At 36.3% G+C, this 13,220-nt stretch overlaps 1 protein-coding gene and 1 long non-coding RNA gene across 3 annotated transcripts in view; one reads left to right on the top strand and one right to left on the bottom strand.

Moving 5' to 3' along the window:
* Nucleotides 1–13,220, bottom strand: part of LOC109072969 (protein O-mannosyl-transferase TMTC3-like) — a 29,967-nt gene that overhangs the window by 16,131 nt on the left and 616 nt on the right. For both annotated transcript variants that reach the window (XM_042753278.1, XM_042753275.1), the window contains exons 2-7: nt 11,927–12,140; nt 11,626–11,844; nt 9,428–9,527; nt 8,220–8,335; nt 4,351–4,523; nt 91–343 (exon numbers count right to left, since the gene is read on the bottom strand). In XM_042753278.1, coding sequence (XP_042609212.1) covers nt 91–343; nt 4,351–4,523; nt 8,220–8,335; nt 9,428–9,527; nt 11,626–11,844; nt 11,927–12,115 — 1,050 coding nt within the window. In that variant the 5' untranslated portion in view covers nt 12,116–12,140. The remainder of the gene's footprint in view (nt 1–90; nt 344–4,350; nt 4,524–8,219; nt 8,336–9,427; nt 9,528–11,625; nt 11,845–11,926; nt 12,141–13,220) is intronic.
* LOC122142455 lies at nt 5,701–6,365 on the top strand. Its single transcript, XR_006158616.1, has 3 exons — nt 5,701–5,784; nt 5,856–6,098; nt 6,218–6,365. It is a non-coding gene; the product is annotated as an uncharacterized LOC122142455 (long non-coding RNA).

Below are 13,220 nucleotides of genomic sequence, written 5' to 3'. Positions count from 1 at the left end.
AGTTCAAAAGTACATTTGAAGAACCCATTTAGATCTTAATGTTCCTTTAGTTTACATATAATCAATTTTCCATAAGCCCCACCAACGTACCATCATGACGATCTTTGCAGAGCTGTGGCCGTACCAAAGGCTGTGATAAGCCAGGAGGCTCAACATGGCATAAAATACCACTGTGGCGAGGTTGCGAGGGTCCAGTAGGGACTCCACAAGAGGGATAGTGCCCATTGTCCAGTCACAACACAACTCAGAGGGGTTGAGCAGCAGCCAGGCGTTTACTGGCAGGAGGTAGTTGAAGGTCAGCTGCCTGCTCGGGGTGGAGCTGACGGCAGCTGGATTATCAAACCTGATAATAGATGGAATAGAATTAATGAGTACTCCTCTCCATTAAGACATTCCACACTAAAAGACACTTCATTTTGAAAAGTTTTTACTGATAAGAGAAATATACAGATAAGGAAAAGCAGGTTTTACGTTTCACCAAATCTATTAATCAATTAGCTCAACATGTTTTGGATGTTTATTGCAACACTCAGCAGGAAAATCTTCTTTAAAGAGATATTTCTTTCAATATTTTATATTTTCTTCTCAGGTCTTTAGAATGACTGGTTAAATGCTCTAATAAGCGCTTGTGCTAGTGCTGTGTTTGTGAACCATTAACCAATATCATAAATATAACTTTTCATGGGTCTAAGTTCAACAGAACAGGATCTGAACTGCAATTTTCAACATTCTACACTATTTAGCATTGAATTGAGAATGATTTTTCATTTCTAGTTCAGTTCCTGAATTTGAATTGAGGTAGCAAATGGGAAATCTAAAATAAATGTTGGCTCAACAGCTTTTGTTCATTTCATCTTGAAATGGAAAACTGCAATTCAGTAAACTTACTGTCATTGCGAATTTAAATTCAATCACACATATTGTAAGAAGCTCATTCTTGAATTCTGAATTGTGCCCAAGCCTGCAACATATGCCCTCAGAGTATGAGTTCAGAACATAATACTGCAAGATATACATTTCCTAGCAAGTTAAAAAAATTAAAAATAAAAAAAAGGAAAAAATCCTTTATTCCTTAGTGCGGTAATTTACAGCATTTTTTTGATGATTTACTTCAACCCATGACCATTATTCTGCAATGCATCATGTTTCCTATGCATGTGAAACCACAAACAGGTTTAAAAGGATCCAAGCCACACTGAAAAACAGCCAGACTAAAAAAAAAAAAAAAAACACCAAAACAACCATGGTGCCAAGTTGGCAAGACTGGTCTGTGGACGCAGGCCATTAACTCTGATTCAAGACTCAGGATTAAAACACAGTGTTGATGTTCTTTGAATCACAAGCATGCAATGTTAATGGTGCATTAAACAGCAACATTTTTTTGATGATAATGATTATGGACACCCATTAACAGGAAACAATAGCATCCTGATTTAATAAAAAAAACATTAACAGGATTCAAATTAGTGCATTTATTCATTTGGCAGCACATATTAGTACACATGCTTGAGTTTAAGTTACAACATTAAAAATTTAAGTTTAGGGTTTTTCCTTTTTAAAAAAAAACCCTTTAAAAATGTCAATTTAATTGCAGAAAATTGACACAGGCTTTCAGTCTTCACTAGCAATTCCTAATCCCTTTCAAACTCAAAGCTAATATTTTCCAAAGATTAAATATTTCCGGTGTTTGAAATGGACATAAACTGAAGTTTATCGCTTGGCTTTCACAGAGGGGTGTGTTTTGGAGAGAGGTCTGAAGGGTGGGAGAGCCAACTGCATGTATTAAAAATCCAATAAAAGCCTTTGCACAACCCTGTCATAAATCCAATGTCTTGGAAGAAGAATGTTTTTGTTTTGGCTGGGACATTCCAACATTATCACAATACTCCCGAATACAACACATGCAGGGACAAAATATACTTAGAAAGTATGTTAATCCACTGTATTATGTCTCTAGAGAGCCATGTGATAACACTAATTCAGACGGTCGGAGACAGTCGTGGATTATGTCTGGGGATTAGCAATGGCTTCCATGACGAATCCAAGAGGATTTTTCCCTCTGATCCCAATCAACTTCCCCGGGGATGATAATCAGGAGGAGTATGTCTAGGCATTTCACACAGAGCTCTTAGATTCGCTGAGATGCTTGATTTGTTTAGGAGTAGGTGGAGTCAACCACTATCTAAGCACTACTATAGGGGTGGTTCTAGATCAGCGGATATATAGATCAAGTTCATTTCAGGCCCAGGCTGTTGATGTTTACAAAAGCATCATGACAGCTCTCATCATTTTAAAAGATTATCATGCACTGCATTATGAACGATTTCCCCATAATATGATACCACGGATGTGTTTACATTAATTTGTCACATCATTCCCTTGGTGACTGATACGATTTTGGCCTGAGCTGAGAAACTCAAACCATTTCCTTTTTAAGACCAAATGTTCAGTAATAAATCAGTTTATCAAGGCAATAAAGCCACTCAGGGATGTGCATTACACCATGCTTAATGCGACAAGTTTCCAGCAACAAGCCATTTGTCCACGCTGAATATAATTATGCATGAAATAGAGCTGCATGATTAATGGGAAAAAAAACTAAATTGTGATAAGGCTTAGTGTGATTAATTAAATAAGCATATGCATAATAATAATAATTATTATTACAATTATTTTGTAGCCATATTGATATATAATAAAATTTGACTTGGTAAGAATTACCTCCGTTTTGTCGCATTTCTCTTTTAACAGTGAAGCTGTGGCTTTAATTCCTTTAGAAACAATGATGTTACCAGCTCCTTGTTGAGAAAGATAATGTAGCTCTTGAGCAATTAAGCTATTTATAGTTTATAATTATATGCGGGGCAGTGCTAAAAAGTTTGTTCCTGAATGTCTGATTGCACGCAAAGCGTGATCTGTGTGTGACTGAGCGCGTGTGTGCTTAAGATACAGAAGACAGCGCATTAGTTTAGAACTCTATTTTATTTGTAAAAAGTAGAGAGTGCATTAATTTGTGCAATGATAACCTACCATCAATGTTAAGATGATTTTTTTATATATATTAATATGAGTACATTACAATATAAATTTATTAGAATGAGTAAATTATTATTTATGGGCTTAAAAACAAAATGCAAACAATCAGAATGTTGTACCTGGTGGGGAGTGCCCAATGTAAACATTAAACATATGCCATTACCTATATTGTACTGTGGTACAGTTATGAAGGCCCTTCATATTGCAGAGGTCAACTGTTTATAGTTAGCACTGGCCCTAAAGTATGCAGTGTTTCATAAACAGCTGTTTTACTAAATTCTACTGAGGTAAAATTCAGTGCAGTCCTGTATCGTGATATGTATCGTATCGTGACTTTGCTGGTGATACACAGCCCTAATACATTTTCACATCAATTTAATAAAAGTTTAACAAAAATTACATGTTTTAGGGTCCTATGAAATGTTATATTTTTTCTCACCATATTATTTTATTGTTACCAGATTCTCTGTTTTTAGCATGTCTAATTATTTGAATGCATAAAACAACTTAATTTTTTTTTTATCTTTTTTTTTTCTTCAGAAATTCTGTGTTGTGTATTAAAATTTTTCTGGTCATCAATTGAAGGCATAAAACATTAATTTCATTTATCTTTTAATTATTGAAAATTAAGCAAACTTTATTTTTTGGCAAATAAAGGGGATTTACTATTAAAATTAAAACATGGAAGAAATGTTGTGTGATTATTCCTTAAAACATGTTTGTTTCATAGCCTATTTTAGTAGTAGTAGATTCTTAGTAGATGTACATTCTACTAAAAAATAGACTTCAAATCAAACCAGACTTTTGAGTAGTACTTTTGTAGTAAATGGAGCGTCTGCGCCATTCATTGACAGAGATGCGCAGAACATGCAGGATTCATATTTAAATAGACTTTTGCGGCTTAATAGTTACAGATATTAGTCCATATCGCGAATTGATTTAAGTGTAATGACCTACTTTTGATTAATTCATTAAAAATTTGACAAATTCTGTGACATTTCGCGTTAAACTGTGAATTCCATTTTTATGACTGTATTCCGCGATTCCATCTGCGTTTTCCGCATCACAGAAATCATAGGGCCCTATTAATACTCCAAAATACTGTCTGTGTGAATGTTAATCAAACAGCTTAAACAAATTAACCTATAGCTATTTAATTTACACAGTGAACACTATGCAAGTATTTTATTTGTAACTTTGTTCAGCTTCATCCTCATGTAGCAAATTTTTGAGAAATTTGAAAGGGTGCAGTGACTGAATAAAGGTTGGGAAATGCTGGTATATAACACGACAGAGGTTTTAGTGTAGTCTCACCTGGTGAACACTGGCAGCTGGGACTGAATGACCTGCACCCTGACGATGACCAGCAATAGTGTGCTGATGATCAAGACAATGAGCTTCAGCAGGGTCTGGAGAACAGCATAGGGAAAACCATCTTTTCCTCTCAACACCTGAAGTAAGGTGTCAATCAGCATGGGCAGAGTGAACTGTATTAAAAACAAAGAGGAGAAAATGACATGACAAAGGGAAATAAAATATAAGTAAATGCATACATATACATGGATCTCTTATCAATGTCCACTTTGGACAGATTGCCTGATCTAGGCAATGCGTTGCCATATGTTTTTCCACTTCTTGATGCTCTGAACAGTACTTTAGTCTTCTACACACTGCACAATTTTAGCAATCCTATAAGATCATCGCTGGTCACACTGTGCAACATGGATCTAATAAACTTGGGTACGACATTCGTGTAGACTGTACGATGATGACACCTATTTACTCGTAGGCTACAACGCACGTTTCTATAGAAGTATAAAACATCATTAGCATGCGCTAGTGGTAAACAAAAAGAGCATAATGAATCACACTTTGACAGTTGTAGTTTTTATGTGTGTTGAAAAAAAAAAGAGGAAGCGGCGAGAGGAAGGAATAAGAGCTTGAGGTAAGCAGTTTTATGTTTTCGCGCCATGTCGCATTTTTACTGGTTGGTCAGTAAACATGGGTCGTAACTGCAAACACACTGTGCGATGAACATGCTGAATTTCCGACACTGAAAGAAAATTATCGTAGGCTATCTTTGGTCGCAAGACTGTGACAACGGCCGTCTTTGAACCTCTCTCACTGTACGACATAGGACCACCGATTAGGAGCCACGATCACAGAAATCGCCCACGATTGTTTCACGATGCCCATCTGGGACAGCCGAAAACCGTGCAGCATGTCTCGGGCTTTAGAGGGATAGCTAAAGCCTTCGAAAATGTTTTTGTAGCCTCCTTCTAACTAGTGGTACATTTTTATCCTGGAGGCTTTTTGAAGGCATTTTTCCAACCAACCATGGTGAACTCTGCAGTACTAAATGCACTACTAAAAGTGGAATCTTCAAGAAACAGCTGGTTTTGTTCTCAAGTAATCAAAACCATTACAACTAACATCAGGTGGGGCAATTAGCCTAGTGTTTGATCTGGGAGTTGATTGGTTGCACCTGAGTAAGCAGAGTAATGTTATACACCAGGGATCCTCAAATCTGGACCATGGGATCCACTTTCCTGCAGAGTTTAGCTCTAACCCTAATCAAACACACCTGCGCATGCTAATCAGTGCTAATCAATGTCTTTGGGATCATTAGAAAAATCACAGGTAGGTGACTTTGGTCAGGGTTGGAGCTAAACTCTGCAGCGCATTGGACCTCCAGGGCAAGATTTGACCCTGGTATACACTTATGGGCTGATCACTTCACCAGACCAGGTATATGACTAAAATATAATGTAAATTAATTTAAAGTGGTCATAGTCTGTTTTTAAACATTGCCTCCTTAGAGGAAGATCAACGCCTGCTTCTACATCGCTGTCTGTTTATCCCTGCCCACCAATTTCACGCATGTAGTGTTTACAAGAGAGGCGAATGTGTGTAGAACGTTTCTACACAGAAACCAAAGATAAAGATGGCTCTGAAGACAAGAAAATGCTGTTCAGTGCTAAGTTGTGGAAAAACAGTCTTTGCATTGCCTTCCTTCTGATCCCAACATTACGAAAGAGTGGATGAAGTTCCAGACCACATCAGTAAGAACTTCATCCTTTGTTCACTTCATTTAACTATGGATTTTGATGAATTATGATTTACAGTTTATAAAGTTGTAAATATAGATATTTTCTTATACAAATGCATCAATTTGCTTCAGAAGGCCCCGGAGCCGTTTGGAGCACTTTTTACAATGGATGGATGCACTTTTATTGGACTTCAAAATCTTAAACCCCATTCACTGCCATTATAAAGCGTGGACTTTTTTTTATGTAAATTAGCATTCGATTGTATTCGTCTGAAATAAGAACGGCTTGAGGGTGAGTAAATCGTGAGGGTAATTTATTAATTTTTGGGTGAACTATCCCTTTAACTATACAAGTATCCACAATAAATGTACAGTATTACATCCTAATTTTCATTTATTTAACTAGTTATAATTATTCTTACACAATGCTTAGGGCTTTTTCCATTTTTGTTGACGGCAAAAGTGGAGAGAAGACAGGCAACAATGACAAGAGACAACACATGCTGTATTCAAACCACACACATCCCATTTGACCTCCACAACTTAATCTGTCTGCCAATGGGTTAACCACGAGGCCACACACCCCAAAAAAACCCACTTCTTACAGATATAAATGCTACGTTAGAGGTCGCTTCAACGTAACTTTCACATGCCACAATCCGGATGCATTAGATCAACGTTACATGTAATACATTATCGCTTAAATGCTGCGACTTTATTTAAACGAGTAATTACTTAAACTACATGTCTTTCAGCAAAACATCAAAGTCCAAGCGCTACTCATGCATATGGGTTAAATCAGAGGCATAGCTTAGGGCTGCGTACAGACTAAACAGAGCAAAGATCCAAGGCAAAGACCCACAGACCTCGAGGTTCTGTCAGAAACAACAGCTGCTTGCATTCAGTTGCTAGCTCACATAAGAGGATTATGCCACAGTCCATTATGTAAAAATTCAATTGCATAATACAAAGCAAATGGAAGGCTGTCAAAAGAGCAAAGGCCCCGACGAGCATCCGAACGCTAATGGACAGAATGAATGCTACATCGTTAAGTGGCTTTTACTTGATATTCAAATACAAATGCTAATCTGCTGGGAACAAGAGAGACACGTTTGAAAAGACTCTTTAAAGGGACACACTGTGTCCTTAATGACTGTGACATGCAACATCTAACTAATGTCAGTGCGTCAAAACATTTTGATTTTTGAAATCCTGCAGCTCGTTTTAAACGGAAAAGGCAACAGGGTGTTTTCACATCTGGTAAGACTTGTGGTTAACAAAACTATGAGACTTTGCTGTTTTGTTTCACTGCCATTAGAAATGGGAGATGTTGCCCTAAAGTTATTTACTCAACTGTCACTTACACAATAGTTATTCTTGCATCGCTTTTTTTTTCCAGGCAGAAGGTACTGAATGCCATCTCAGATAAGAAACCTGCATAAGCTGTTGGTTATCACTCGGCTGATGCCTCAGTGTTGATTTTCACACTCTCCCTCGAAAAACTCAATGCAGACATGCCCTTTGGGCTTTTAAACTAATTTTATATTCACACCAAATGAGCTCACATGACAGTCCAGACGTCAGTGGAAAAGTATATAAGACAAGTCGTTGAGTGAAACGGGTTCATTTTCACTGCCAGAGAGGGATTTCGAGCTTTATAACCAATACACGTCGCCACAGGAAATTGCTGATACCTCAAACAGAGTTATTTGCTTTACATTCAATTTTAAATTTTTTTTCCACCGCAACCACATGCATTTAGCTGTTAGATTAATTTGTTTCAAGATTTTTTTTGGTATTAAACTGTCAATATAATGACACTAACAGACAAAAGTGGACAAATATGTCTGCAGTCATCATGCAAGGCTGCGCCCCATGTGGATGCATTAAGTCTTTCCATCTGGATAGTGGTCTCGATTTCCCTCTGTCTTTCTGCCAACAAAATAGGGCTTTTAATATCAAAAAAGAAAAGGATGTTTTATGACTTCCCTTAAAAGCAAAACAGTTGTCTTTTTTTTAACTTATTAACAAATAAGCTTTTAATCCCAAGACCCTGTGACAGATCCTATTGACTTTAACTACGCACATCAACACATCCTTTATTTACGAGTCGATAAATAAATGTCACACTCACCCCTTGGGCAACAAACACCTCGTAAATACAGCATATCCCAATGACAGTTATTCCCTGCTCCTTGCATAGCGTGGCAACGGCAACCAGGAACACGGTTGAAATGATGGGAGTCCACACTGAAAGAGAAAGTTGAGGACATCTGGTTTTTAATATGTCGGAAGTGCTTTTGAGTAACTTTATGCATCTTTCAAACATCATTCAGATTTAAGAAAGTGGAAGAAGGAAAGCAGCCTGGTGTTGTTGTTCACTGGGTGGTTTGGGAATCCCGTCCCACAAGTCTTTGAAAGGGAATCGCAGAAAAACACTGAAATAAACAGGGCTGTCGATTTAACTTGTTAATTTAGCATGATTATTTATCACAATATGACTCGCCAAACCACACTCCCAACGCAGGCAGCACAGAATGAATTAGGAGCCGTTCACACGACTGTGTCTTGTGTTCAAAAACAGCTGGATGGAGTGCAACAAATGGAACTGAACGCAAGGATCTTGAGATGGTTTTTAAATTCAGATGGGAGTTGCTCGCGTTTGAAGATATACCGAAGAGATACCGAAATATAAAATTATACTGAATTCTAAATCAAATGCTTTTGTCTGTCACAAATATTGCATTTAATTGTAGTTGATTCAGTTAAATGATTGGCATATCATATAATTCATTTGACGATTATTATTAATTAGGAGTTACACAACAACACAAATGCAGAGGTGGCCTGGCTCTATGCCACCTGAGATATTAATGACGTTTATTTTAGGTCAAATTGTGCCTCATAGTATATAAAGAGCAATCAATACAATGATATTTAATCTTGCAGTTCCTTTTACACCTTAAAACTAAGGTGACTGCTAATTGAAGATGAACAAAAGAAAAGCAAATCAAATAAAACAAGAAAATAATCACACCATAGACAAGGCAACAACAAAAATATTATGACGGGATTTACATTCTGCTAAAAAAAAAACTGCAAGAATCATTGTGGGAGGTTGACTGTATATTATAATAATTGTGTTGAAATGCATCAAGTCAGAAACAACATGCCAATTTGATCGATCTGTGAAACTGAAGCTGTGTACTCAAGACTTCTGGGTGGGGAGCTCGGTGAGCTTTTGAATGGCAGGCGAGTCGCAGCTTGCACGTCGTGTCCTAGGAATGAACTTGTTGCAGCGTGCATGCAGTGATTATGCGGTTATGCGATGGCAACGCTTACCTATGGAGTGATCGGCGCCTTTTGATTTGGTGTATGCCAGGAAAGCAGCCAGCAGAAAAATGGAGGACAGCAACTCAGCCCTGCCAACGACACCTGTCACCTGCACATAGCGAAAGATTTCAACATTCATAACAGGTGGAATTTCAATTAACCAATACATGCCAATCCGATTCATGTAAAATGAAACGCCTTATGTTTGATTGACATTATCTTTTATAAAGTGTGTTTTTACAATAAGGTTTCTTCTTACGCCACAACTAGAGATTGGAAAGTCTATGCCACGAAGAGTCATGTGACAGGTGCAAGAGAAACCAGTTTTAAGCAATCAATCATAACCGTAAAACAAATGATTTTTTCCCTTTCATACAACCTGTAAGAACTTTTGCTGAAAATACTGCAAGGGATTATATAAGATCATCATATGCAGAATTAATTGTTACATTACATTATATACAGTGGAGTCCAAAAGACAGACAAACAGTGCAAAAGTTCTTAACTTTAATTGAATGCATTTTTTCGTTACAATTGATAGCATAAGAATATAAATTTGATTAAAAAGTTACATTTCAGAATGTTTTAGTATTCAGTTTTGCTTCATGGACAGCAGCACTCAAACTGCATGACCTCCAAAGTTTGTGAAAACCCCAATGACCACGACTTGAGAATGCTCCAAACAGCATCTTGTGCCTCAATGGAAGCAAAGAATCTGACCTTTGAGGAGTTCACATGCTTGGTGTCACAAATTTGCTTATTTAATTAGTGACCTTAAAATATTTCTCATTCATTGAACTTCATAACGTTATCCAATTTTCCTCCTAAACTCTGTTTATTTCCAGATTTAAATTTGATTAAGATAAGCAGTTTTATAATGTGTCTGATTTATACCTCAGTGGCAAAAGTTGGAGCTTCAGAGTTTGATTCATTTCTGTATTTCTGTGAATCGCTAAACAAAAGGAATCCAACTTAAATGATTTGTTTGCATCATGTCTAAAAAAAAATGTAATTTAAAGACATTTTTCATATATTTTGTGAATTTATTTAGTTAATTTAATGACAAAAAGACATGTCTTTATTTTAGCTTTTCCAATAAACATGGTTAATCTAATTGCAACAGTGGAGATATATATATATATATATATATATATATATATATATAGATATATATATATATATATATATATATATATATATATATATATATATATATATAAATAATGACTTTAGCCATTAGTGATTGGCTCTTTTACTTAGAAGGGGGGGCTTCAATTGATAGTGGCCATATTGAGCATTGCATTGTTCCTCATTCAAAACTACTGTGACACGTCTTGGGTATATGAATAAAATGCATATTATATATAGTGTATACTATATATATATAATTATAGAAATGTATAATTCTAATCCCATTGAATGCAATGTAAATTGCTTTGGATAAAAGCATCTGCTAAACACATAAATGCAAACTTATTATTACAAAAATATAATTGATCAAAAACAATTTAATATTTAGAATTACATATTATAAACAACAAATATTATATTAATTAAATAACCCTTTTAGACTATTTCAGAGTAAACAATTGAGTATAATATCATTCATTATTGTTACTAAATGTTACTTTTTTTTTTTTTTTTTTGCTTAGTAGGCAGGAACTTTTTATGCAAAGAAATGTACTATACATCATTTCTATAGTCGGTCTAAAGATAAGCACTGTTATAGAGGGTATAATAGTTTTAGAGAAAGACTAAGATCAGATTAAAACTCCAGTTTTTAGGTCACCCGCACAGGGACTGATCCCCCAACCATTTTATCAGCAGCACAGATCTCTACCTGATAAACAAACACCAGTCCTATAGCAAAGTCAATTTCAAAGTTTTTCCATGATAATGCATGACTATTTACATGCAGTGCACACTGGGACAGCAAGCTCAGCCTATTACTGCCACCATGAGGTGGCATCTGCAAAGACACTTAATTCAAGCATTTGTTCCTCAGCTTTGTGCCAAAGATAGTTTCCTTGAGCAAAAAAGGCGAAGAGTAAATCATAAAAGAAACTTCAACACGGTTGTGGCATATTGACCAATAGAGTCCCTTAACATGAAAGTAGCAGAAGCAAATTCAACAAATGAAGCTTATCTTCATGACTTTGTTACATAAACCATGTTGATCAATCTGTGATGTAATAGCAGTTACTTACAGCCTCTGTGTGGATGGGATGGACTGCAAACAGCAGAGCCGCTATGAGGCTGGTGCTTCGGTCCAAGAGCAGACGGCAGAAGTGGAGGAAGAGGACACACACCACAGCGTGGAGAACCACATTGAGGAGGTGGTATGATGAGGAGCTCAACTCGCTGAACAGGTAATTGAAGCGGAAGGTGAGCACAGTAAGCGGCCTGTAGGACTTATGGCTCCTCTCCTGGATAAAAACAAAAAACAAAACAAGGTTGGATACAAAACATCCCATCTTGATAAACCGAGCTGAATTTCTTCAAGGTTACCTCTGACATGGGTGTGCCCCAGAAGTCATTGAGGAAGAGGTTCTTCAGTGGTGTGCTGGGGCGAAGGTCTTTGTTATCCAGGATAGCAGAGACATCATCGAACACGAAGCCACAGAACAGGCTGTTCCAGTAGCAGCCCACCACCAGTCCAGTCAGAAGACAGATCTCCTTCCATGACACTACAGCCATCGCTGACGTGAGACCTCATTGAGCACTGCAAGAGCAGAGGAGAAACAACTGCCACTCCTGATACGACCATTTTGTTAATCAACCATTCAGACATTCTGTGAACTGCTTTGAATCATTGCAACTCATTTTTTCACATATTTGAAACGCATGCCATTTTAAGGTTTATGAATTTTATAGCTCCACTAACAAGTCGAGTCATTTCTTGTTGCCTTCTCAGAGTAATGTATTACATAAATTCACCAAATTTCATCGCAATTACTATTATTAGCTGTTTTAATAAACTAGGCCACGCCCTACATTCTTCAGTGACCTCAGATGGCCTGCTGAACTTGACAATGGCCTTCCAGACTACATGAATGCTAGATTTGCTATACACTAGACAAAAATCCAATATTGTGGAAAGGTTTCCATGGATCATTCAAAAAAATAAATAAATAAATAAATAAATAAAGTCCATATTTCTATTTCTGTGCTCTATAGTGTCATCTATCTATCTATCCATCTATCTATCTATATAATCACGTAGTAGTGACCAACGTTTCAAGCTATTGTTTCTACCATTTACAGTTTTATCTTTATCTTCTATTTTAAGGCAGAAAATTTGTTACTGTTATTTATTATTATTATATCAAGAACGGTGTTCAGAAGCTCTCCCTACAATTATTAAAAATCGTTGAAGTATTACAATGTCTACAACTAAATATTACAATGACTAATAAGAATAAGAAATATTTTTTCAAATCTAATACAAAGACAAAATAATACTTAACTTAAAATTAAAACTAAAAATGAAAATTTTAAAATAAAAACTAATTCAAAATATTAATATTATAAAAGTGTATTTAAAGAATACTTCAAACAATGATGCACTGCACAAATATATAATCACTATTAAACATGCCTTTCAATATTTCATTGGTTTCGATGACCTTTTCCTGTCTGTAAAACAGAATTTTAAAATCCCCTGAAATGATCTATAACCTTTATAACCCTGTTTAAATCGGCCCACGGCACTGCGACCTTTTGCCTCTATGCTGCAAACCTAAAAACACGATTAAATCAGTCGAATGATCAGAATAATACAATAATCTGAGCGGAGCTCATA

This window comes from Cyprinus carpio, chromosome B25, assembly GCF_018340385.1.
Source record: "Cyprinus carpio isolate SPL01 chromosome B25, ASM1834038v1, whole genome shotgun sequence".
NCBI classification, from domain to species: Eukaryota; Metazoa; Chordata; class Actinopteri; order Cypriniformes; family Cyprinidae; genus Cyprinus; species Cyprinus carpio.
The sequence above is the reverse complement of the archived record's forward strand: the minus strand, read 5'-3'. Positions and strand labels throughout refer to the sequence as shown.